This window comes from Varroa destructor, unplaced genomic scaffold, assembly GCF_002443255.2.
Source record: "Varroa destructor unplaced genomic scaffold, Vdes_3.0 BEIS01000001.1, whole genome shotgun sequence".
In the NCBI taxonomy this organism is placed as follows: domain Eukaryota; kingdom Metazoa; phylum Arthropoda; class Arachnida; order Mesostigmata; family Varroidae; genus Varroa; species Varroa destructor.
The window spans coordinates 14181935-14205825 of record NW_019211454.1 but is presented as its reverse complement, the minus strand read 5'-3'; the positions used below and the strand labels follow the sequence as shown (position 1 = coordinate 14205825).

At 41.1% G+C, this 23891-nt stretch overlaps 3 protein-coding genes across 9 annotated transcripts in view; 1 reads left to right on the top strand and 2 right to left on the bottom strand.

Moving 5' to 3' along the window:
• Nucleotides 1-728: 728 nt before the first annotated feature.
• LOC147758291 (uncharacterized) lies at nucleotides 729-11252 on the bottom strand. 4 transcript variants are annotated; one of them, XM_086977594.1, is made up of 4 exons: nucleotides 10354-11252; nucleotides 3463-3535; nucleotides 1659-1838; nucleotides 729-1468 (listed from the first exon to the last, which is right to left on the bottom strand). In XM_086977594.1, the coding sequence occupies exons 1-4, from the start codon at nucleotides 10389-10391 to the stop codon at nucleotides 1247-1249; spliced, it is 513 nt and encodes a 170-aa protein (XP_086833720.1). In that variant the 5' UTR covers nucleotides 10392-11252; the 3' UTR covers nucleotides 729-1246. The 4 variants fall into 4 exon arrangements, with proteins under 4 accessions (XP_086833720.1, XP_086833717.1, XP_086833719.1 ...); XM_086977591.1 differs by having other exon boundaries at nucleotides 2259-3535; nucleotides 10480-11252; XM_086977593.1 differs by having other exon boundaries at nucleotides 10480-11252.
• A 119-nt stretch (nucleotides 11253-11371) lies between these two features.
• LOC111242952 (protein obstructor-E-like) lies at nucleotides 11372-17659 on the top strand. The gene is made up of 5 exons (XM_086977590.1): nucleotides 11372-11532; nucleotides 14910-15127; nucleotides 16056-16245; nucleotides 16654-16855; nucleotides 17421-17659. Exons 1-5 carry the CDS (start codon nucleotides 11493-11495, stop codon nucleotides 17461-17463), a joined length of 693 nt encoding a protein of 230 aa, XP_086833716.1. The 5' UTR covers nucleotides 11372-11492; the 3' UTR covers nucleotides 17464-17659.
• LOC111254872 (uncharacterized) overlaps nucleotides 14909-23891 on the bottom strand; it is a 97818-nt gene continuing 88835 nt past the window's right edge. For all 4 annotated transcript variants that reach the window (XM_086977582.1, XM_022816210.2, XM_022816199.2 and 1 more), the window contains one exon: nucleotides 14909-23848. In XM_086977582.1, the coding sequence (XP_086833708.1) occupies nucleotides 23600-23848 (249 nt within the window). In that variant the 3' untranslated portion in view covers nucleotides 14909-23599. The remainder of the gene's footprint in view (nucleotides 23849-23891) is intronic.

Below are 23891 nucleotides of genomic sequence, written 5' to 3'. Positions count from 1 at the left end.
GGTTTGCTTTCAAAACTTTCTCGGTCGTCGCGAAAACGGCCGAGAAACTTTTCAAATTGGCCTTCAAATATTCTCGTGCAGCATTGGTGTCACCTGTAAAAACTCGACCTCGTCATTGACACAGGGCCCAATCTATCTACCAAAGCGCAGTAGGTTCTGTTTTCCGAAAAAAAAAAAACGATCCGGTCAAAACGATTCTCCCTAGAGTTGTTGCAAAAGCAAGCTTCCGATTGCACAGAAATTTGGTCTGTGGACAGCCCACAGATGGGCCACTGTAGCGTCACGAACCTGATTACTGGTCGGTCCTAAGTAAACAAAGACGGGGATTTTTTTTATCGATAATTTGCGTTCCGGCAACGCGTCCCTCATTTTCACCTATCACGATCACATACATCACCCAACACACACTAATAGAGTGAAACGTGGCTCAATTCCCTTGTAAAGCATCAATCATAACTATAGTAAATTAATCTATTTCTATCATTAATTTGTTTCCATCACCGCCATTCTGCAAGAACAGGCAATTCTAGCGGTTTCAACTTGCACAGTATATCTCATTGCAACATGCATTGCGCCCTTCTGCCAATTAAGCTTCTTGAAACCAATACAAACAGTGAAAAAATCGATTGCGAGTGATTCGTCTGAAGCTCCTGGGTTTGTAGCTCGATACAACTAGCCAACCGTAAGTGGCAGTCTTGAGAATTTTTTTTAATATCTATAAGAAAATATTTTGTTTTAACAACAAATCTATTTATTATTATTATTATATGTATAAGAGTAATATATACAAAACATACAATGCATTGAAGTTTGGGTCTACTCGATACTGGAGCATACCTAAACTCAAAGAACATAAACTCTAGTCGTTTGCATTTTTTCTGTCGATGACGGATCGACACAGAGATGTATTGTGTCAACCTTTGCCCCTTGCAACCATGACTGGAGCCCGAAGCTTTGCCTTAAGTATAGAATATTAAAAAGAGTTTAGCCGCGGAATATCGTAGGGCATTTTCGACTTGGCCGCTTTTTGTGCTAACTGGTTAAACACAGCTTGCGAACATCTATTAACTGTAGAAAGTTCGAATCCGGTAGGCCAAATTTTATCCACAAAGTCCCGGAATTATCAGTTTTAGCTATGTCCAGATCACACACATCAACTTGATGTAAGGACGACTTGTGCTATTTCGATGCTGACTAAACTATGGATACTAAAAAACGGGCATTCGATTTCTATAGAGTTAATTTGTTATCGCTTCATGAAAAACTCGCTTACGCAAGATCGATAGTAATTGTGACAGACCCCTCCCTTTATTCCGCGCTGCATGTGCGTCCAGTACTTGGTCGTCTGCTCAAAAAGGTTTTTGAAGACGTCGTGCAATATGGGAGCAGCATATTGATTCTGATGGATGACGTAAGCTCCCATCTCACACGCAGCCCTTTCCCTGCACTTCTCGTCGATCGCAAGCGCCTGTAATTATCCGAAAAACAAATACATACACTAAATACTTGACTATGAACCAGGATATTTTTTTCGACACAAATTATATACATGCGTTTTTTTTCTGCATTACTTTGCCTCTCTTTCCCAAACATCTGTAAGCTGCATAGCGTTGCCCACCCGATTCGATCAGCTTTAATTTTATTTACCGAGTACTTACGTTGAAGTAGCTATTAATAAGGTCAATGTTCAGGATGCGGGAAATAACTCCCGCGAATAGTCCTGTAGATAAACTCCGAGATCCCATCGGTGTCATACCGGGTAGGATCGTTCCGGAACCTATCCGCGACCAGAGCGTAGACACGATATGATATGGTAACTCTAGTATAGGTATGACTGCCTGGAAGTTAATGTTCAATTCCATTAATCGAATGGTTATTAAAAATTATTTTAAAATTAATAAAAAAAATTACCCACTGGTTTACCTGAGGGAATTATTAAAACATCAATAAAACTTGAAAAAAAACCAGCTACTACGCCAAAACCGTTCTATAATAACCTTGTGTCACCTTCACCAATTCTATATACTCAATCCCGTGAAATCCATGTCTTCTTGAATTATGGTGAGTTTCGAGATCCTCTTTGCCTGAGTATGGGCTTTTTGTCTATCTTAATAAAAATATTTTAAAGAGGCCTTAATTTAGAATTGTCGCAGATAATAAACATGGCGCGTATTCGTATTTCATTTATGTAGGATGGCCCTTTAAATCTTTTTTCAACTAGAAACTCTCTCAATATATAATGTCGAATTTTTACTTACTTTCTTGAGAAGCTGAAATGGTATTTGCATCAACTTTTGAATGAGCGTAGCGATATCGGGTAACGCGATAATATCGAAGATACCATCAGTTTTATGCACTGGCATACGAGAATTCATGCTAGGTTCTGCTTTTTGACCTATAGCACAGGTCACGCTGAGAACCATGAATACGAGAAAATGGCAGAAGATGATGTTGGCCTGATACCTCATAGCTGCACGATACAATTAGACCCCTACAGTCGTATTCATCTACTGGTAAGACCGTAACTTCGTCTAAGAAACTTTCAAAATTATCGCATCACTTCGATTTGTTAGAAAGATTAGTCCTAGAAGACGGACGCACCACAACGAAATACTCGTCCTCGATATGGCCTTGGTGACATTTACACGCTGATATTTACGAGAATGCTTGTACCCTAGCTAATGAAAGCGATGTCATGCCCTTTCCCTAATGAGAACCCCAATGAAATGTTAATAAGAAAGAGTGATGAGTGCCTCAAGCAAATGTTGACAGCCCCCTACTAACTTCAACGAGTACATTAGCAGCGAGTGGGGTTCTGCTGTCGTTGGACGCCTGAATAGGATTGGTGTCACCAGCAAACATTTCAGAAACCCTTTATTTAAACAAAATGTTGATAAGTTTGCTTTGCTTTGCATTGCATTGCCTTGCTGACGTAGGCTTAAAATTTATATATTTAATTAACCATGAACGTTAGTAATTATTATTTATTCACATACGTTGTGTTAAAGCAGTTAGTTCAATCAATATTAAGGCTTTGCCCCAATCCTAACAACTAATTTAGTACATATATAGTATTAATTCGGTAAGGCATTGAAGATTTTCGTCACGATAAAATGAATGAAAGTTCTGTGTAAGATTCTTACACCACGATCCGGGATCATTCAACTTCCCAGAATTTTCTAATCCTATTTAAATTGTGTCTATGGGACGGACTTCATTCGGGCAACACAGAAATTGCCAGCTATTATCACTTTGAAATATATTCAGCGATTTTATGGTGCGATTTTCAGGTTTTCCGCGATCTCATCGTACCTCCCTGGTAAGACAGCAAACCTTTGGGTATTTTAGACGCCTACCGGAAACACGTTGAGACGTCTTAGGATACGAAACAAAGTGTTGCTATAATCAGCCATGGTATTCCGTTATGCTACTACTCTATCATAGAGGAGTGCCTGTTGTTACCTCGTTGTTTCTTTGGGCTCCTGTCAGCTTGAGGACCTTATTTCTCCGCGATAAAGTAGTCTCAGTTGGTTCACTGAAAGGTAGTCGCCAGGATAATTAATACGATTTATTATATCTCCATCTATCAACTGTTATGGTCTACTGGAAAGTTACAAACCTAAAATATAACTTGCATGCAACCTATATGCGTAGCAAACACTTGCATACCGTATTTCATAAGTTTACTTTAACTTGTAGTTAACTTCAAAAAAACCTAAGAGTCTTATGCCCGATATGTCTGCTAAATAAACACGCTGCTAAGAAACCTACGCAGTGCTATGAAAAACTGCATAATGGAAGTGGCGGCCTATATTTCTTTGTAAATATTATCGATATCTAAGTCATGTCTAAGTCGATGTCAAAGCAAACAAGTAAAGGTCCCTGCATTTGCCTAAGAAGTTATCTCTTCAGTCCTTGAACTAAGTTAAGTTAGAGTTAAGTCCTAGCCAGACTTAAACGTCCGTTAAGCCTTATTTTTATTGATGATACATTTTTATGCTTTAAAATATTATCGAGATGTTTTCATACAACGAACAAAGACAAAGTGCTGCACGAAAGATTTCCTTCGTTCGTTGACGTTGAACTCTAATCTTATCTATGGGATTTACGCACTCGGCATTCTGTATATTATCGTTTACTCAATATGACGAAACGCCCTTCTGGCTGTTTAAGACTCAATAAGCCATTTAACTTTTCGTTTTGAGACTAAAGTAGTAACCTTTGAAGCAGGAGAGTACACCAGAGTTAGCTTGATTGAGACCCATTTGAACAAGAACTCAGGTCCCTGAGCAGTTCGGCGCCGTTAGAGAGAGAGATGTTAGCGATTCGTATGAATTCAACAAACCCCCTAAACATATAAGAGGTTGGGGGTGCGCACGCTAACATTTCCTATTTGCCTGATAGCCTCTACTACCATCAAGCATTGTGCAACTTTGGATGATTTATTAACACGCCGAATATTTGTTGACGTACGTCACATGCGTAAGTATACGAAGCACATTCGTATGCGGTTGCTTTATTTATAAGCTTCACACATAAGTGATTACCGACACAACTTCACTGCTTTGGTACGCTTATTATCTATTGTGAAGATTAAATAAGATATTATACGTATCATACAACAATGATCAATTTCATGGCTTAGGACAATTCAGTCGGACATAAAAATATAGTGTTTTTTTTTTGTCAATGAACTATCTATGCAAGTGATTTCGTGCGTTTTTTGTTTATCAGAAGATAGATTTTTATAAGGTGGTCAGTTCACGGTAAGCCGTGTCAAGGTGAGCTGTTGGCAAGTTTCGTTATTAAATATAGCGGCGTTCTCGTTGAACCTCGCTGGGCGGAGATCTGTTTACCCCGGACAGACCCACATCGACGATCGATAGTAACTTCGGTGTCCCGAACTCAACCTTTCAGAACCTACTGTTCTAAGAACACAATGGGCACTCTTTCGAAAATTTCGAATTTCGCCTTGGCTTTTTTCTTGTCCTATTGGCTTTCGGTATTAGCAGAGCCTTCAGCGAAACCGCATCAGACAATCATAGGGCTGATATTACGCCACGGACGGCTATGCATAAAACAGATCGTGCATTTGATCTTATTTCGCCGACATCGATTTTTAAATTCGTGTTAAGGGTTATGTATAGGCCATTCAGTCCTATCATCAAGGTAACTAGGAGAATCGATGATATTTTTACTACTCGCGGACAACTTCAGAATTTCTTATTTCATTCAGAGTAGTCACTCTGTCATACAAGAACGTCTCTTCTTATAATGGAGCGTGTCTCGTCGCCGGGCTCGAACTAGCAACTTTGTGCTTGTATTAGAGAAACTGCTAGACTGGTATGCCAGCGCACTGATGCCCTTAGAGGTTCCGTGGTCCATATGTACTGGTTTCGCTACTACTTATACTTAATGAATGAATAAAATTGATAATAGATAATAAATGAATAAAACCTAATCCTGTGTTCTTTCCGAATGCCGGCCCGATCCTGAGAACGTTCGTTCACATCGTAAGCAAACTCAGATCAGCGACTATAAAGCCGTTGTTAACTTCTGCCACAGCTAGAATGACTGCGAGAGCATTTGTTGATTCAAAATTCATTGACATCATCCAGCTCTGAACAACTGGGAATGAATTCGCCAATCTACTCGCAGTGGTCAGTTATGAATAGGCTGATTTTAACGTCCAAGGACCACTGCCTTCGGCCTAATGCGGACATCAACAATAGCTCAAGGTGCAGAATTCATGGCAGTGGGTTAGGGTAAGAAACGTAAACAAAAAGGTGAACAAGAACGCTGAAAATAGGTTTATGAAAGATAAAAATAAAAGGTCGGATATAGCTTTGATATCCCTGCGATCGCCTAGGGGGTAACACACTTGCATGCTAATCTTAGGAATACATTATGATGTAAGTACGAATCCGTGGCCTTTGCTTCGTGCTGCGAGCCAGACATCTGACGTAAAACATCACAATACGGCCGTACTATCTAGACTCTTTATGTTCACCTACTTATCGTGCCATATAAAACGGAAATATGCACAGACGAAGGTAACAAACACTATAGAACGTACGCGCCCTTTGTTGTACCAATATGATCATGGCGTTTCATTGATAACGACTGAGGAGATTCGAGCCGCCTACGCATTCATTCAAGTCATTTTTAGTTCTTTTGGAAGTTGCTAGTCTCAGTTTGCTATCGAGTAGAGCTCGCAAGTCTCCGGGATATACTTGGGGAACCCAGAAATCCTGAGGCCTCTGGTATTGTACTAAATGACCTAGGACATGTTGTTAGATGGAATCGAACCGACTATATAAAATAGAACGATATATGATTCATTGATCTATTTATAGAAGTAGATGTTTCTCTTGTATTTACAACTAGTCTGTTTTCTTGACTTTATAAAAAGTAAACGACGTGGTTCTTTGGGCAGAAATTTACTAGCGGAGTAAATTTCAGCGAAAAATGCAGAATTAGTCCACACACAATAACAAGAGATTTCCGATAGTCAAAAGACGACTCAGTGCTTTGAGACTGGATATATCCAATATATCTCGTCGTCGTAATATTTTGCTCTAGTTCTGTGTTTATATGAGTACACCGCCAACTCAGAGATAAATTGGATTGGAGGACTGCTACCGTTAGGCTTAACGAAAACGACTCCACTACGCGAATCTTTAGACCATTATTATTATTATTATTATTAGTAATCAAATTTGAGGAGGAGCCTTTATTAATATATGATCTTGGAAAATGGGACTAGACATATCCTGAGTACATTCAGTACGCTTGCTCTCTGAACAAGCGGTTCTGAACTTGAGAACACAATTTGTATTGAATGGAGTCCATTGTCCATATGGATCTTTAGGCTTCGACGTGTGACGTCCTCAATTAATTAATGCCCACAACTGTCTTCTTAAGTTTCATTCAACAATACACTATGATAAGTAGCCCAGATTTCTGATATGCCTATCCTAGGACAGATCAGGACGGTATTCACGCTAATAGCCTTTGATCCTTGCGAAGAAAGCCAACGAGAACCCTGATTTTGACTAAATTGGCTTATAATTGAACCATCAATCTTGGAATCAGACGTCACATCAAAGAATCATATATCAACATACAATCATCCGTTCTCTTTTGGCCGAATAAACCAGCGGCAGAAAAAAAAACTCGTTCTGATTGGCGACAGCGATCGTCTCTGAAGGGGCATTTCTTGACTCAAATACACTCGAGCATCAGCCATACCTAAGTTGAGCAGCGATTATACTGGGAAAGGTCACAACCGTTACTCAACCCCAGCCCCCTCCGCCCAACTGCCTCCTAAGTATTGTAGTGTTATGAGCTGCTTGCGCTGACAACGATTCTTAAGTAATGTTGCTTTCCATAGTAATCAAGTCGATGTTGAAGCCCTTAAGGATGTTGGAGTGTAACTCGAACAAATCATAGAAAACATATATAATAAATAGGAAAGGCGCTTAGAGCTGTGTGCTTCTAACACCGAATTCGGTAAGTGAGCGAAGCAAGCTCATATTCTGGGCAGAATTTACTATAGGACCGTAATAACCAACTACAGGCAACATGTGATTGTATAATTAAGCCCATAATGCGATAGTTATTCAGACAATTAAGATTATTATTTCTTTTTTCGATCTATCATGTAGTGAAAATGTTTCCCAGTGGCAGGCTTTGAACCAGCGACTTTTCGGTTGTTTCATTCAGAAACTTGGTCGTTCAAGTCCTTGTACTAGATAATGTGTATTTTAGAACCCGATAATCGAAGTCTATACTTGTCTACTTATGGTTAAACCAATCAAATACCACCCGCAGCGGTCATATTGATCAAAATATCATCCCTGATCGACAAACAAGTTTACGACATGAGCACTGCCGAATGGAATGAATGAGAACAATAGAAGTTCGAGTCTAATGGCAGAAATCATTAGCTTAATTAATAACAGAGAGATTCATGTGTAATATATATCTTACGTAAACTTTATAACCGTTCGTTTGAGCGCCTTAGTTCTACTGTGAACCTAAGTGGAACAAACTGCTACGACGTATTCCAACACGTGCCCACCTACGTAAGCTATAAACATCTCATTTTAGATGCTTAACAGGTACACCAGTTAAGCATTGTTTAAGACGGCTGTCCCTCAACACGACCTACCTTAAGCAATACTTAATAGTTGTACCTGATATAAAGCTCGAAACGTGTATGGCGCCCAGTACGAAGTCTGTCGAACTCAGATCACTTTCGCTAATGTTTCAACATCCGTAGGCGTTGTAGCCACCGCACCCCCAGCGAACTGCGCAAGTTTTAGTTACAGAGCAAGCCTCGGCTGCTGGCAAACGCCGTCCTCGTCCTGAGACCATGGCTGGGTAAGTGATTTCGGCAGCTACCCGTTTAGCTCGAGACCCATCGTACCATGATACTTCTCATTTATTTGATAGCATCACTCAATCAGTCTACTCTATTGATGTCGGCCAATTCACGTATGTTTGCTAACAAGCATTTATGCTCATACCAGGAGGCATGGCTTTTGTTCAGCTGTTCCTGCGTTTGCCTTCAAGATCCGACCGCGGAATAGTGGGATCCCTTTCAAAATGGAAAGGATTCACCATCCTGGGTTGTGTTGTCGTAGTACTAACAGTTAACGCGGTTATTCTCACCAGAAAAATATCAGATGTGTATCATTGACGCTTCCTCCACCCCAAAAATAAATTATAGTTCTCCTTCCAGGGAAGCTGATGCGTTAATAAATGGTGCACTTTAGAGATACGAGCCTTCAAAACACATGGCAGCTGTGGCCTGTCATCGCCAACGTTTATTTGAAAATACCTGGCTAACGAGTTAAATATGCGGGTTCAGGGTCAATGGGGCATTACAGGAATACTTGTATGTAGGCTAGAGTTATCGTAAGCTGTGGTACCTTCATGCTAAGGACGAACTCTGGATGTAATTTTTATGCGAAAGAAATACTGAAGTTAGGCTTTGTGTAGATCCTATAGTCTTTTGTTTTTCGCGCCCAATATTCTCTGAACTAATCAATAGCTGAGATTTAAACGGCCTTGCTTTCAACGTTTGCAGGGTTGTTAGAAACGGGCGAAGTCAATGTCAATGACCAATAAACCTCTCTACTCATAACACAAGGTTATCTTATGGTTTTCGTACTACCAGTTGGTTGTAGAGTAACCATTTTTGGCATATTCTTATAATACAGTTAGCAAATTAAAAGCGAAAACCTGACGACAAAAGTTGAAACTAGGCTTTGAGTTACAGAAGCTACTGCATCAGGACACTTTCAAAAGGAAGCCTGTATGTACAGATGTTTACGAAGATCTTTGCAGGATATTCTGCGTATGTTTTTCAAAGGTTTTTGTAAGCAAAAACACTCGTCGCCTATGTAGGTTGGTAGGTGTCAGCTTCTTTTACTTCTTCAACTCCTTTAAGAATACCATATACCTCATGTACCTCACGCTGAGTTCCATGTGCTACTTTAATGGTCTCAATTGCGCAATCCTACGCCTATCTGCCCTTTTGCACTCGAGTGATAGCTACTGAGACATGGCGACATAACGAACGAGTTTTGATTCATCATTTGCTCTATACAAAATTATAGCAAACAATTGTTACACTAAAACGATGTACCGCACGTTTTAGCGTATGACTCGGAAGCAGACAACATTATTCCTTTTTCTTGTTATGACAGGTTTTACGAACCGCAAAATTTACCAGCGGTGGTGACACTGGAAAGCGTAACCCAGTAACGCTTTAGCTACGACGTGAAGTAAGCCGCGAAGTTATCCTTAATACACTGCTTTCAGTAATGTCGAAGCAAGGATGATTTAAGCTGTCTGTAATAAACCTATACGATTTAATATTTTCTGATAACTCGAATATCTATTGTGCTCGATGCATAGGGTGCCACAAGAATCGGGGTTAATCCTTCAGTTGTTGAGGGCACCCAGCACATGAATCATTACTCAAAACAGGACCATATGGAGCTGTTTTAGGATGTTTTTTCCAAAATTTTCGTATTAGTACGAAAATTTCTAATTTTCGTAAACGAATCCTACGGATGAACAGATAAGGATATGAAGAAGTATACGGGCAACGCTATATATATATATATATATATATATATATATATACACGTATCATTTCAGTGAAAAAAAAAACTCTCCTAGAGCCTCAGAAAAGATGTTTCTAGACTGGCTCCTTCCCAGATTGGAGTTAACAGCGCGGTAGTTAGGCGACCAATCAACCCCCTCTACTAATCGACCCCGCATTCAAACAGGCACACGTACAAAAACATCAACATAGGCTAAATCGTTTAGTCTTCATACCCAAGCCGGTCTGAAGTTGATTTGATTGCAGCAAGCATGCAATACTTTGCATCCTTGAAAAGCGTATGTTTCGTAGTGTCAGGCCTGCGTTGACTAGCCTGCTAAATACTGAAATGATCAGCATACCTGAAGGAAGAAATGGACAAGATCGATTGATTAATTGGCACACATCCATCTTTACTTCTACTACTACTATACATGTATAAAAATACACGTTGATGTATTTAAATTTATACACACATATCTAATACGCCAAGTAAAGCTTCGCTGCTCGCGACAGAACGAACTTCGACGATTATCGGTTGGGTTCTCGCTATATGTGCGTCGTTGTCAAGGTCGTAGCACGCGTCCACGGCGAAAAATCGTGGAAAGCAAAAGACATCGGCTGTTTTTTTTGACTTCTCCACAAGCACAGTTCTACTTCAAAGACAGTAACCATTTACAAAACGTGGCAGGACAAAAAGTGTCTAAGAAACAAAATGTATTTATATCAACTTTATTACGTTTGTCACAATATAAAAGTTGTGCTAAATTTGGGTTCCGTTTTCTGCGTATTTGTTTGAAACAACGATGACGGCACTATACCGATTCTTTGCCTTACTTTGTTAAATCGATCGGTGTTCTTGCCCTTGTCCAACCATCGAGACAAAAAAGCAATAGTTTAAACCTCATCAAAGAAGGCTTCGTTGTAAAATCATTAGGGAATCAGCTTAGTTTTTACATATACTACTTAATGTCCACTACGATCGTATAACGAATCACTACTATACAATATTGAGTTTTATTCTAGATGGGGGTTAGGCTCAAGAGATTTTTATTCCACCTATCGTTAGCTGATTGTCTTTCTAAGTCTGATCGAACGGTAACATTTCATGTTCTCTTCGTTATGGTAAACTCGCAGAATCAACCGATTGGCAAAACTCGCTTCACCCCTTCATTAGTTCAGCAATACTGACTGCTTCCTTCTCGCCGAACCATTGGCTTCAGTAGCTCCTACAGTTTCCGTTAACTGCATCCTTTCCACAGCCGGATTGTGTCTGAGCGCTTCGGGTGACGGCATAGCCACCGTACGCCGCTGGGCACAACGAACAAACAGCCCATCGAAAAAAATCAAAAGGGGCCCACACGCAACAGAAGCAATGATCGTCTTGTTCACCGCGGCTCTCCTGGCGTATTTTGGTAAGAATGAACGTGTCTGAATCTCAAGCGCGTCGTGTGTAGATCAAACGTCAACACTGTCTAACGACCACGCACTCCTTGACGGTCAAGGAGTTCACGGGCGTCAGGTGATGAACGTCAAGTCTGAGGTGATATCATTGAACCATATTGTGCGCTTCCGAACGTGTATTGCGCATATGGATACGATAAGTTGTGAAATTGTGCTCAATCTTCCATTCATGGTTGCGGTTATAAGTCGTGCGAGAGTTAACATTCGAAGTTCGCAAAAAGTTCTTCTTGTTATTTTTCGGAGCATCTTGGGTGAGGGTGATACTATTAGAGCAGCTGATGGTGACCTTCTGCAATGATACTTTGCTAATTTAATGATTTTATATTTCAACGTTAAAAACGGTAAACACATTCGATCTGAGCCACCACCATTAATGATGTTCAGCTTTCTTGGACAGTTAAAAGCTAGGACCTGATAAATGTATCAATACGATGCAGCTGGGCAATTTTTGAGCCAGAATAATCCTTTAAGTGTCCTAATGAATCTTAATAGTACGCTTTTTCGCTAAAAGCATATACTGCTTATAGTTGCATGTAGAAGGACCGCGCGTAATAACAGCACCATGTGGCGCGTATGTGACAAGAAACACTTAGGCCAATCCGTTGTAAAAGGAACTAACTGATAAAAAATCGCAGGACGATTTTGCAGTTCTTCAAGAGACTACCGCTCGGAACGGGGAGAGTGCCCAATATCTGTATTTCTCGTCGCCTATATATACACACTTCTGGAATTTAGCGCAGCATAATCTGGCCTGATCGTTAAATCTTGATACTGAATCGTATTTTTTTAATATAACAATCATTGTCGTACGATAGCAGGCTGACTTTGGTGTACCCCTGTGAGAAACCTGCTGAGAAGAACTGTGTCCTTGGTAACTCGGTCCGGCCGTCCGCCAATGACCGGCTTTCGGCAGGAGGCGGATGACCGTACATTTCTGGGGCGAAATGCCAATACACCGCTACGCTAAGGCAAACAAAACAAGTGTTCGATAGAAACAAAAAAAAAAAAAAAAAAAAAAAAGAGAGAAAAAGAAAAAGCATGTTTTATGCAATTACAGAAGTAACAGTGCGGCTACGTACGGTCCTTTGTTATTTAACACTTGTCCTACTAGCTTGCCCCAAATTTTGTTCTGTGGTGACAATATTCAACTTCCTAGAATCTGCAGCGGATCATGCACTGACGAGCCATGAACAAATACACAATGCTGAATAGCGAACAGCCACTACTGTGAAAATCGCAGCAGCCCCTCTTGGGGTCTACGGTTGGTTGTATGTTGTTTTGTTGAAGTTATATGTGACTTAATGATCTTGATGAGAATAGCCGGCTCTTTATTTTCACTTAATAACACTACGCGATGCAATAGTGGTGTCGGTAAGAAACTCGTTTCGGGCGAACGCTTCCTCAGTCTTAGAGTTGGCTTGGGTAAGCTTGAGACCGCGTTATGTTTTATTGGAGCTCGACAGGTACCTAGCTAGTAGAAAAGCGAAGATCAACACTGATTTCACCTAAGTTGAGTGTACGTAAACATCGAATTGTTGTTAAGCTAAAAACGAACGTTTTATAGACGTATCACGGCAGAGTGGCTGAGGCCGACGAGGCTGGAATTTAGCTTATGTATTTACATACTTTACCAATGTGATTTTGTCCGCATCGTGTATAAGTACAACTACTTTATGTTGATATATCGGAGCGCTAATTTTGGCTTCCCCTGAAGGTTGTTTGGCAACGACCCTCGCTTTTAGACGAGACAACATGTGACGGTTATTTTAGGTTTCGATTACCTATGACTCGAACTTTGTTTGATTACCCTTTATAAGTGAATTTAATTGTGCGTGAATAAGTGAATTTATTTATAGATCGGCAAAGTGATAGGTTCTCTTGTTTAATCTATTTTCCTGTTTTCCTGGTGAAACAGAACGTGGTACGTCTAGAGGTACAAAAACCTAGGCGATATGTCTAACCGTGTGATTTGGCTCGTCTCAATCCAAATCGGCATGAGTACCTTTATAAATGAGACGGTTCCGTGGAAATACTTGATGTCTAAAGACTTTCCTCTTTATTTATTAATAAAAGCATAAACCATATTGTGTTCTTTTTCATTCTACATTGGCAAGTATCAAAGCTGAAATGTTGTAGGGGTAGTATGTATTTGGTAATTTCATATTGTTGTAAGAAATCGATATTGGCTCTTGACGTAAATTTCTTACAGCAGACGTTTTTACAGCATTGCTAAGGTTTACCGTATGGGGTTAGCATTTCTTGGCGGATATACTCAACATCTGCATTTATCCCTGAACTATCATTGCAACAAAACCAGCCAAACAATTGATGCTAAGATTTTTCTGTCGGCGTTATCGGTCGACGTATCATATCGCTCCTGGTCTAAAGTACTAAATTATCACAAATATTAGGCCAGAAATAGTATAAACGTATCCTACAAACAGCACAGTTCTCAAGGGAACAATATATATACATACATAGTGTTGTCCTTTTATGAAGCCTATGATTTGGCAAAAGTAAGGCCACATATGGATAGTGCCATAGACAACAGGGTACCCCGATTCCATATATCATTTGCAGTTACTAGCATCTCTTACGTAGGTGCTGTTATGTGCTGAACCAACAAGACTGTCGAGTCTTGTCATGATAGGTTACAACGAATCTAAACATCGTGCTTGAATATTCGACGGAGCTTTTTGTGTGTATTAAATATGTATGACCTTCGGTAACCGCGGGGACATTATATTTTAGCTGTCATTGGCCAAAGAACATCAATCTTCCCAAAAATGTCTTCGTAGTAAGATGTGAGTCTTTTCTTCTTATAAACGACAGGTTTATACACGCCATGTATTTCTGTGAATGGGAGAATGAATGTGCTCGTGCGGTTCACCAAACGGAGCTGAATACGGGGCTATAGAATGAGCACAATTAATTTAGAGATTCTATTTAAAAAACGGCATATAGTCTCATGTAGGTACTTCAGCACAGGGCAAAGGCATTTGTCAGCGTTAATATGAATATTTCGTTAATGAATTACTACCACGCGCCAGTTCCTTAGACGCTTGACTGCTCCATAAAGTAGCAGCATATCAAAATATCCGTTCGACTATTTGGCCTGACAAACTTCCTGCCAACACGTTTTTAGCTCCAAATTTCTGCCCGTCCCCCATTCGTTTGTGAGGAACTGATGCATAATGATTGGCTTTACGCTTGTGCTGGTTTAGTTAATTTCGCCGACGGCGCCTTGAATAGATGATGAGTAGGTGTTTGCCCATCATATCTATTTCCTAATTTCTACTTCGTTACTCTTTATGCGATCGCTGTCCAGCGGCCGGCCTGGATATAGGACCTGCGCCGACGCCCTACAACTGTCCGTCGGTTGCCCTGCACGCCTGGGAAGATCCGAACGAGTGCGATCGTTACGTTCGTTGTGAGAATGGTACCGTAACCGCTGCCCAGTGCCCGAATGGCCTCGTATTTAGCCCTACCGGAGGGGCGTATGACTTCTGCGACTTCAACTGGAAAATCGACTGCGGCAAAAAGAAGGCAAATATGTTTTTCATTGCCACCGTTTGTCAAATAATTTGAATATCCAATAGATACATGTCCATGTAATATCATCTTAATGCCACTACATAGCCGAACAAACAGGAAGCATCACGCGTGCGTCGTACGCCGCGATTGTTATCATGACGACTTCAACTAAACGGGTCACAGCCGTGAAAGACGGTCATGACTGAACGTGGCCTGTCTTGCGTCAATACGAAAGCGAACTGGAAAAAAAGCAACCAGACAATTTGACAAATGTCGGCTGAAGGAGCTGGGCCGGCTTCAATGAATAGTTGTCAGCGAATTCCATCCTAGACAATACTATTACGCTGTTAGCTAAGCGGCTGACGCAACATTGTTTATATTGAGTCGAAACGCTAGTGATGGGTTGCCTATAATCGGCAATAGAAAAACAAAGATACTATGACGAAAAATACACTAGTGCCTTGGGCGGCGATTTTTATACATGTAAGCGCTACTACTGGCTTTATCTCGACCATAGATGAAAAAGGAAAAAGATTGTTTTTTCAAAGCAGATATTGCCATAATCTTCGACTGGACCGAATGCCCGCCATCGAGCTCGAATGAATAATCTCTGTTGAATCTCCCATTCATAACGCGTCTAGATTCAATCAGGCTAACTCTAGTATGCATCGCAGACGTTACAGGTAACTAGAGAGTTAAGTTGATTTGTTGCAGTGTAACATCACCGAAGGGTTTTTTTCTTTCGGTACATTTGCCTTAATGGCCTGCAAGTTAGGAGATAATAAGCAATATTATTTGCTTGTCATAGGACAGTGATTCTTATCGACGGCGACAATGATTCGCTTCATTATTAAGTCAATACTTGAATATCAGTTTAAAAAGGCTCTCACTCTGTCTGCGCAGCTGACGTTCATAAGTGACAACTTTTCCATTTCACTAGGTTCCTCCTCCAGAATCCTCGCCTGGCTGCTATTATCAATGGGGTCTATACCCGGCTGACAATTGTGTGCAGTACGTGCGCTGCGAATTCGGAGTTCCATACGTGAAGGATTGCGAGCATGGCCTCGCTTACGACGACAAATCAAAAACGTGCAACTGGCCCGACCTCGTTGACGGATGCGACTCTGAGTGTAAGACTGAAATATTAATGTACGGCACACTTTTTCCATCTAAGGTCTATTTTCGAGACAAACAAGGCATTATGCCTAATGTGACCCTGGTAGCCAGGCATCTAGGACATGTTGCTAACTGCCGGGCGCATTAGAATTATGACCTGTTAATTAATTAAGTTCTTTAGAAGTGCGGAGTGTGATGCTCAATCATCAATTAATTATAAGTCTACTAATTAATGCAGATGCACGCCTGTAATGTACGGTCAAAAGATTGGAGCTGATTACTTTTTTTTGTCAGTCCTAGACAACAAATTGCCTCGTTGTTTGCTTCCTGAATTCAATTTACAACAAGTATCTCCGAATTTGCAAACCAGTGTCTCGTAAAAACTCAATACTACTCTTATTTCGATTTGTTAAAATCTATAGCAATCGTTGGTTTCCGTTGCCCCGACTATTCAGAAGGACTTTCCGCTAAGTTCGAGCCCTATCCGCGTTACCTTCATCCCGGAGACTGTACCAAACTCATCACCTGCGTAAACCAGATGCCCCGTCTCATTAACTGCGGACCAGGCACCGGGGTGTCCCCATACTCGCTTACTTGCGAAGACTACCGGGACGTTCCTGAGTGGTATGTAACAATGCTTGCATAATAAGCTGTAGGTAGGCCCCAAAAGGAACTTGAACGGGGAAACTCCGATGCAACTGGACGAACTCGTTAGTACAAGCCTGGTTGAAATGTTCTGTCTCTATAGCTATGAAATCTACCCAGCATATATTATAGCTCAATGAGAAAGTCTACGGAGGAGAACAGTCTGGCAGTTATTGACTTGGCTAAAGCCCTAGCTAATTATCGTCCATGACACCGGCTATAAAATGTGTACTATAGCACATCAGCTTATACGATCCTGTCTATAGAGTACACATTGGTATATGTTACAGCCGTTTGGGCGTTACGGTTACACTCATTCGTATGCCAATGCCAATGCTGCAGGGCTCAACCGATTAGTAATTACGTTCGCTATCACAACTCAGCATAAAGTAGATTGGTGGCAGGTGGCTAAGTTTGGAACGTTTTGGCGCCAAATTTGATTTCAATTATCGAGGCTCACTGTGGCTATAGTCCTTTATCTCTAGTAGTATGTTCTGACGCTAATTAACGATCTGATATTGCCCGGCCCGTCCGCATCTTTCAGCAAAGCGGCCGCGGCGACCGCCAACTACATTAAGAAGAAGTAGTACTTGAGCTGCGAACGGAAGCGTACAGGTGCCAACGGTAAACAGGACAAATATACGAAGCAAAAAAAGGGATTCGTTGTCGCTGCTGCTGCTGCTGCTGCTGTTTCAGCAGACGCCGCGTCCGCCGATGCGGTCCGGCCGAACGCGATTTTAACGCTAATCACAATAAAAATAAGCCGAAAATGAGAAATGTCAATTTCAAGCCAGCTCTTCTTTGCTATCATTGCGACAACAGTACACCATGACCATGCCATCCCCTATACTAGATATGCTATCGTGGCAAAGGATATCCAATCCATTTAAATCTATTGTCTATTTTTACACGTATTAATACCGACAAAGGAAACGAGATGAAGAACGGAAAACCACAAAATAGTTTAGGGCAAAACCGGCGTAATTTTCAGGAAAAAAAGTATAACAATTATGCTCTCAGGATGCTTATAACACCGCCTCAACCAAAAAAAAAAACAACAACTTAGTATTTAAACGTATTTAAATGTATGTCAGGTCGATACATTTGCGTTAAGTTGCTGTTATTTAACATCGACCGACAATACACAACGACGTTTACAGTAACAAAATCAACAGAACAGAATAAATGATACATAATAGGTGTGTTCTATATAATTGTAGTATTTGTAAAGCCTCATTTGACCATCAGGGTTATAGGTGTATGTACGGACGAAAATGTACGGCTGGTTAGTGTATCGGGACGTTCACATTCTAAACGCCGAACCATCCATTGCTTTTATTTCCTATTTTATTCAATTCGAACACTGGGAACTTCAGCTGATACTTTTCTAACTACTGTTTTACATTAACAACAAATTTTTAAAAATAATACATTTATTAATACTACCTCAAGCGACCGCTTAAGATTCTTAGATCGTATCTATAAAACTAATGAATCCAACTTGAAAATGGTTCGCCTATGTAGCTCGGGTAGTTAGGTCCTGAGTAAAAGGTACAATTAATTGACAATGAGAGCATAGCTTAACTGCATTCAGCCGATTGATATAACACCTATGTTATTCACATAGTGTATATAATATGTTTATTTATAATACGTTTCTCGAGGTATTATACCCAAGTTGCCATCTATAGCGCCCCATGCGGATATGAGATTTATGTAAAGGACCATGCTAGCCTAACGGAAATCTGATTACGCCCCACAGAAGCTGAACAGCGTTGCTTGCGCCTCGTCATCCGCCTGGGAGATTACAGCTGAGGTAATTTTTCTATGATGCATGATTTTTGCCGAACCCATTAGTTAACGGGGTCGCCTGGTCTCCTATATAATTACAACTGTTATTTTACACAGATTGATTTATATGTATCTGTATAGAAAGATAAGAATAACGCCAATCGAAATATACGTATATTTGAAAATCACCCCTCTACTTCTAGGGCTTCCAGTAGCGTAGTACTATTTAGTAGTTCATTCTACCCGCTTCTGGAACAAAGATGGCGCTCGTATTTTTTTAAATAATTTTAGATCATAGTTTATTTTTCTTTCTCACGCTTCATCGTCCTTCTTTGTCCTCGTCTTCGTCTATATTCGTGACTCCTCCTCCTCCTCCTCCTCCTCCTCCTCCTCCTCCGACTTAGATTCGTGTCTTTCAAGTATTGTCTTATCTTTGGAGCATTTGCTGTTACCTTCTGCTATCCCGCTCGTTTTCGACATTCGCCTCTCTTTCGTTACCATTATTATCATTCGCGTCATAAATTATTATCCTTATTATTATTATTATTATTATTATCATTATTATTATTATTAGTAGTATAATTGTTATTAATTACTCTGTGTACTCTCCAGCATCGGATTTGACGATCTGTGATATGTACCTCAGTTACGCTGCCCCAATCGTTAAATGTCTCTAACTGCACAGTACAAGCTTATATACAACATCATCGCAGGACACCGTCAGGTTGGGGAATTTCGGGAAGGGAAGTAAGCGGGGTGTCAGGGAATGAAACACACCCCCCGGGGCGAGGGCTCAGTCAAACAGCAGTGTCACTCCTTCAAGACTCTAAATATCGAACTTCCTACCGTCGAACCGCTCTGCATGGATGTCCGATTCTTGCGGCAACAATAATATGCAATTGCCTCTCCGGTGTGGTTTGCCTGAATCTATGTATTCGTATGTCTTATACCATGTGTGTTCGATTGTAGCATGATTCCCATGGCGAGATACTAGGATCCGCCGGTTATGGCGGTTCGCTGTGTTTAAATGGGCTGCTTCAGACGGACGCATATAGTAGTAGTAGAATATGTTTCGCCTTTCTTGATCTTCTGCACTGCTCGGTTAGTTACAGCAAGCTAGTCAAATCTCATCATTAGTCATAATGCCTGCCGTAGCTGAAAAAACACGACCTCTACACCCATGTTACTTTGTATGATTCGTCGACCCGTCGACACATGCGTATGCTAGAGAAATGGTTATTTGCAATTGAAAGAAGACAGAAGGGTGCCCAGACAACCGGTCTGCCAAACCAACAGCTGGCGACAGAAGATCGTAACTATACAGAGTTCTCGGTCATTGGAAAACAGATACATATGGCTAGTTTCTAGCGATAATGATATGTCCTCCTGTGGCCGCGATTTGACAGTTGTGTCCTAACGGTCTGGGCCGGTGGCCTGGACGATGACTGAAGAAAGTGCGGCTGTATGGAATATCATATGTCAACGATGCCAATGGTCGAGAATGAAGGACGGCGCTGTGGTCGGATGGAAAAGTTCGTGGACATTTCACATTGATAGACATGTACCCCGGTGTTTGCCCAACCGGCTGTATGGTTGTGTTGTGTGCGTGTGTCTGTGTGTGTGCGCGTCTGACTCACAAAGTTCTGTTTCACCTAATTAGGTTGAGGGAATTAGTGATGCTATTGTGCTGTTGTAATGTGCTAGCGTTGTCTACAACTGCCCTATGCCATATATTTCGTCTGCCTTTTGTTCATCCGCAATCGCAGACGACATTGTTTTACGTTTCTAGAATTCGCAGACGATAATTGAATAATGAAATTTCTTATCGTCGTTTATGTTAAATTCTTAGCATGATTTGTGGCGGGAGTGTTGGTGTAATGAGTGGTGGCGGTGATCACCGGTGCTGATCTATGATTGTTATTGCGTTATGCTTTTGTCGTCGTCGGCGCTGTTGTCGTCTTTATATCTTGTTTTTGTTGTTATCTTGCTTTGGCACGTCGTCTGCATAGCGCAAGCAAGCAGCCCTGTAATAATGACAATGTGATATAATTTATGTTGTTTCTTCGAGGCGTGCGCTATTTCGCAGATGATCTGTGAGTTCTTCGACTTTGCGAACCATTTCCTATGAACCTTGGTTCTAATAAAACAATGATCTTAGTGACCCTGCTTCTCAATTCGCTGCGTAATTCAGATATTTTCATAATTTTTTTTATTTTTATTCTATGTTACTTTAAATGATGTTAGAAAGTTGCCTTTCCTCAAACGCTCCATAGTTGTCATATATATATAGCTCGCTTTGGTGTTTGTTGCTGACTTAAACAACTATCTACAAACGAGCTGCCGCCATATGTCCTACGTGTCTAATTATTTTTTTCTTCAACATCCCTGTTCCCGCTAATCCACAAACATCTATAAATGTACCTTAAGTATTATTCTTATGTACCGTTTCGGCAGACGACACAAGGCGCCGTGGCGGGGCGGTACCACTTCATTACTTTGCCCGCAGTGTGCCCATATATTACGGGCTAATGAGAGTTAGGGTATCATTTTCATAGCAATATTCATGTTATTGATAAAAATTGTCGATCTCTCAGTTAATATCATCAGTAAATCGAATAGAAAGTTGGTTATCACTAAGTTGATGGGAGTTACTGTTCTGTCTGCATTTTGAAATATGTTGTATAAGGGCTGTCCAAAGTCAAAGAAGTTGGGTCGGTCAAGAATGGGGCTGGTGGTCTTTCTTACTGCATTATCATTTAAGCTCATCACCGTTACTCTACGTCATCAGTCAGTCTGCTACTGACTAATTTTAGGGTCCTGGTAACTTAGCATCGCCACATTAAATCTATTATACTTTCAAGAAGATACAGCACTGAATCCAGGACAAGCTTGCGTCGCTACAAACTTCATTTCAATGCCTTTTCTTGTCCCTTTTTCCTTTCTATAGTCTACCTTGCGTACCCCGACTGTAATGCGTTTTCTACGTGTGAATTCATACATCATCAATGTTGGTTGTGTGGTCAGCCGTAAGTGTGGTAGTCACTTTTACAGCAGGCCAAACTTGCCATATAACGAATCTGTCTGCTTCTGCCGGCTCAGTGTGCAGTCACGGAGACCACTGGCCTGTTTTCTCTTTGAATTGCTAATCGATAGTTCAGTGGTGCCTTCATTTCTGGATGGCTGATTTCGCCGCGAACTTGTTATTAGGTTTAACATGTCGATACGTCGTAATGAATGCGCCAGAACGCTGTTTTGTCGATGCCGTAATTCTTTCCTCCGAATTAAGAAAGAGTACCCGCACGTAAGTTGTATTCAGTAGCAAAGCAGCAAGTTCTTTTCTTCAGTTTCGCCCTACAATTTTTCCGTAGCATATAAAATAAACAGGGCCCACGTTTGAATAAGGAGCATGACTAGCAATTGACTACGAACAGGTCTATTTTCGACCGTGACGCAGGCCTTTACAAATCTCCCTGTCTGTTCCGCGTGTATACTGGACCCTTTCTATAATGATTAGATTAATGTATGGTTTAGATATGAGCGTTCAATCTTCGTCGGCTCCGGACCTTTTGTTGGCTTTCATTCATGCTTATATACTTTGTCGCTGTTATTTCGTCTTTTTTGCTTGCGCTCTGCTTGCTGGAAATCATTATTTGGTCATGGATCGAAAGAAATGGCGGGATTATTTTCGGGTAGCGGCATGTCATGTCTTGCTTTTTTCTTCCATAGACCTTACAAACGCTTTTGACTATCCCAAGGAAGATATACCTCTGATACGCTTTCTACAATAATCTCTACAATGCCCTTTCCTTGCCATTCGGTTCTATACGCATCTGATTTCTTTGGCATCGGGCTGTGGCAATCATCTTAATATCGAGTTGTCACGATTATTACGATTTGTTTTAATTGTTGTTGTGGTAATAGGAATAATAATAATAATATTGTTATTCCTTGTATTTTGCTCATTTCTCGCTCTTTATCTGGTGTTGTCTGCTATGTTATGATTCTTTGTCGTTCGTCTGCATTAGGAAATCTAAGAAAAAACAAACAATTAAATTCATCAGCAAGATGGCTTCTCTTCTTCGTATTGTGATTCGAAGAGGGACCGCCGCTGGTTAGACTAGAAAAAGGTTTTGCTATTGGTCTGCCATCTGTCGCTTTGGCTCTCTCTTTTCTACGTTTGTTTGTTGTGATATGCATTGTCCAGCAGCGGCCATCAGAACGAGTTATCGCATTACAGATCCTGCAAATATTTATGTTCCCACTGTAACAATGGGGTTGGGGGGAGTGAATTGCAGACGCCGTCACAGTTGCAGACGGCTATTTATTTATAAACATATTGACACGAGTGGATGCAATTATTACGCAATACTCGCCACTGAGCTATGAAATGGCTTTTACAAGGTTGCAAGGGTCCGTAGCTAGTCGCAAGCAGCGCCGGATACACAAGGCGAATGATTGGAATCTCATTTACATGGTTCATTGAGATTGAACGGCGACGCCGCGTGCAGCCATTTCTTATTTGATTGGGTTTGTCGGCGAACTGAGAGCGTCTGAACAGGCCTCACGCGTTTCGCTCCTATAGTTCGCGGCGCCATGCATTTTGAAATGCTGCCAATACGAAAGCAGGTTTTTGCTTGCGATCATATCACTGGGCGTGGCACGTTTGCCGAAGTTAACCCGTTACGACATTTGCAGTTTATCTACTATTATCTATATTATAACAGAACTGGTCTGCGTTTGTGTTTGACTGTCCTCGTACATTCTGCTTTTTGTCTATAGTGGGCCCATTCTAAGTACATGTGTATGTATACTTCTATATATATATATATATATATATATGCAATTTTTAGTGTTCTGTTGTATTAGCGGTTGCTGTCACTGTTGTTGTTGAGTGTGCTGTGCAATCGTATTGTAATAAATTATCGCCGTTCATTATACAGTGCTGGGATCTGCGAGAGTAGTGGCTTGACTGCTGGAATTGTTTGACGGGGTAGTATAGGCTGTCTGCTGACTTGGCGGCGCAAGATGTGGAGGCGATAGCGGCGTCACCCTCGGGGTGGGCGTCGTGTTTGGCGAGGAGGTGGACGTGCTACACGAAGGTGAATACGGAGAGGCAACCGAAGGATAGCCTCCGCCCCCGCTACCCAGCGGCTTCCCGTCCTGGAACGAATTCGGGGATGACTGCAACGCATAAACAGTATGATCGTTGTGGAAACCGTAATGG

Bases quoted from the DNA above. Each gene is read 5' to 3' on its own strand.
- LOC147758291 (XM_086977591.1), bottom strand. From the start codon at position 2,468: ATGAGGTATCAGGCCAACATCATCTTCTGCCATTTTCTCGTATTCATG. The intron at 1,839-2,258 runs GTAAGTAAAAAT...ATTAACTTCCAG, and splicing joins CATTTCAGCTTCTCAAGAAA to GCAGTCATACCTATACTAGA. The intron at 1,469-1,658 runs GTAAGTACTCGG...GGATAATTACAG, and splicing joins TTATTAATAGCTACTTCAAC to GCGCTTGCGATCGACGAGAA.
- LOC111242952 (XM_086977590.1), top strand. From the start codon at position 11,493: ATGATCGTCTTGTTCACCGCGGCTCTCCTGGCGTATTTTG. The intron at 16,246-16,653 runs GTAAGACTGAAA...TAAAATCTATAG, and splicing joins TGACGGATGCGACTCTGAGT to CAATCGTTGGTTTCCGTTGC. The intron at 16,856-17,420 runs GTATGTAACAAT...CGCATCTTTCAG, and splicing joins TACCGGGACGTTCCTGAGTG to CAAAGCGGCCGCGGCGACCG.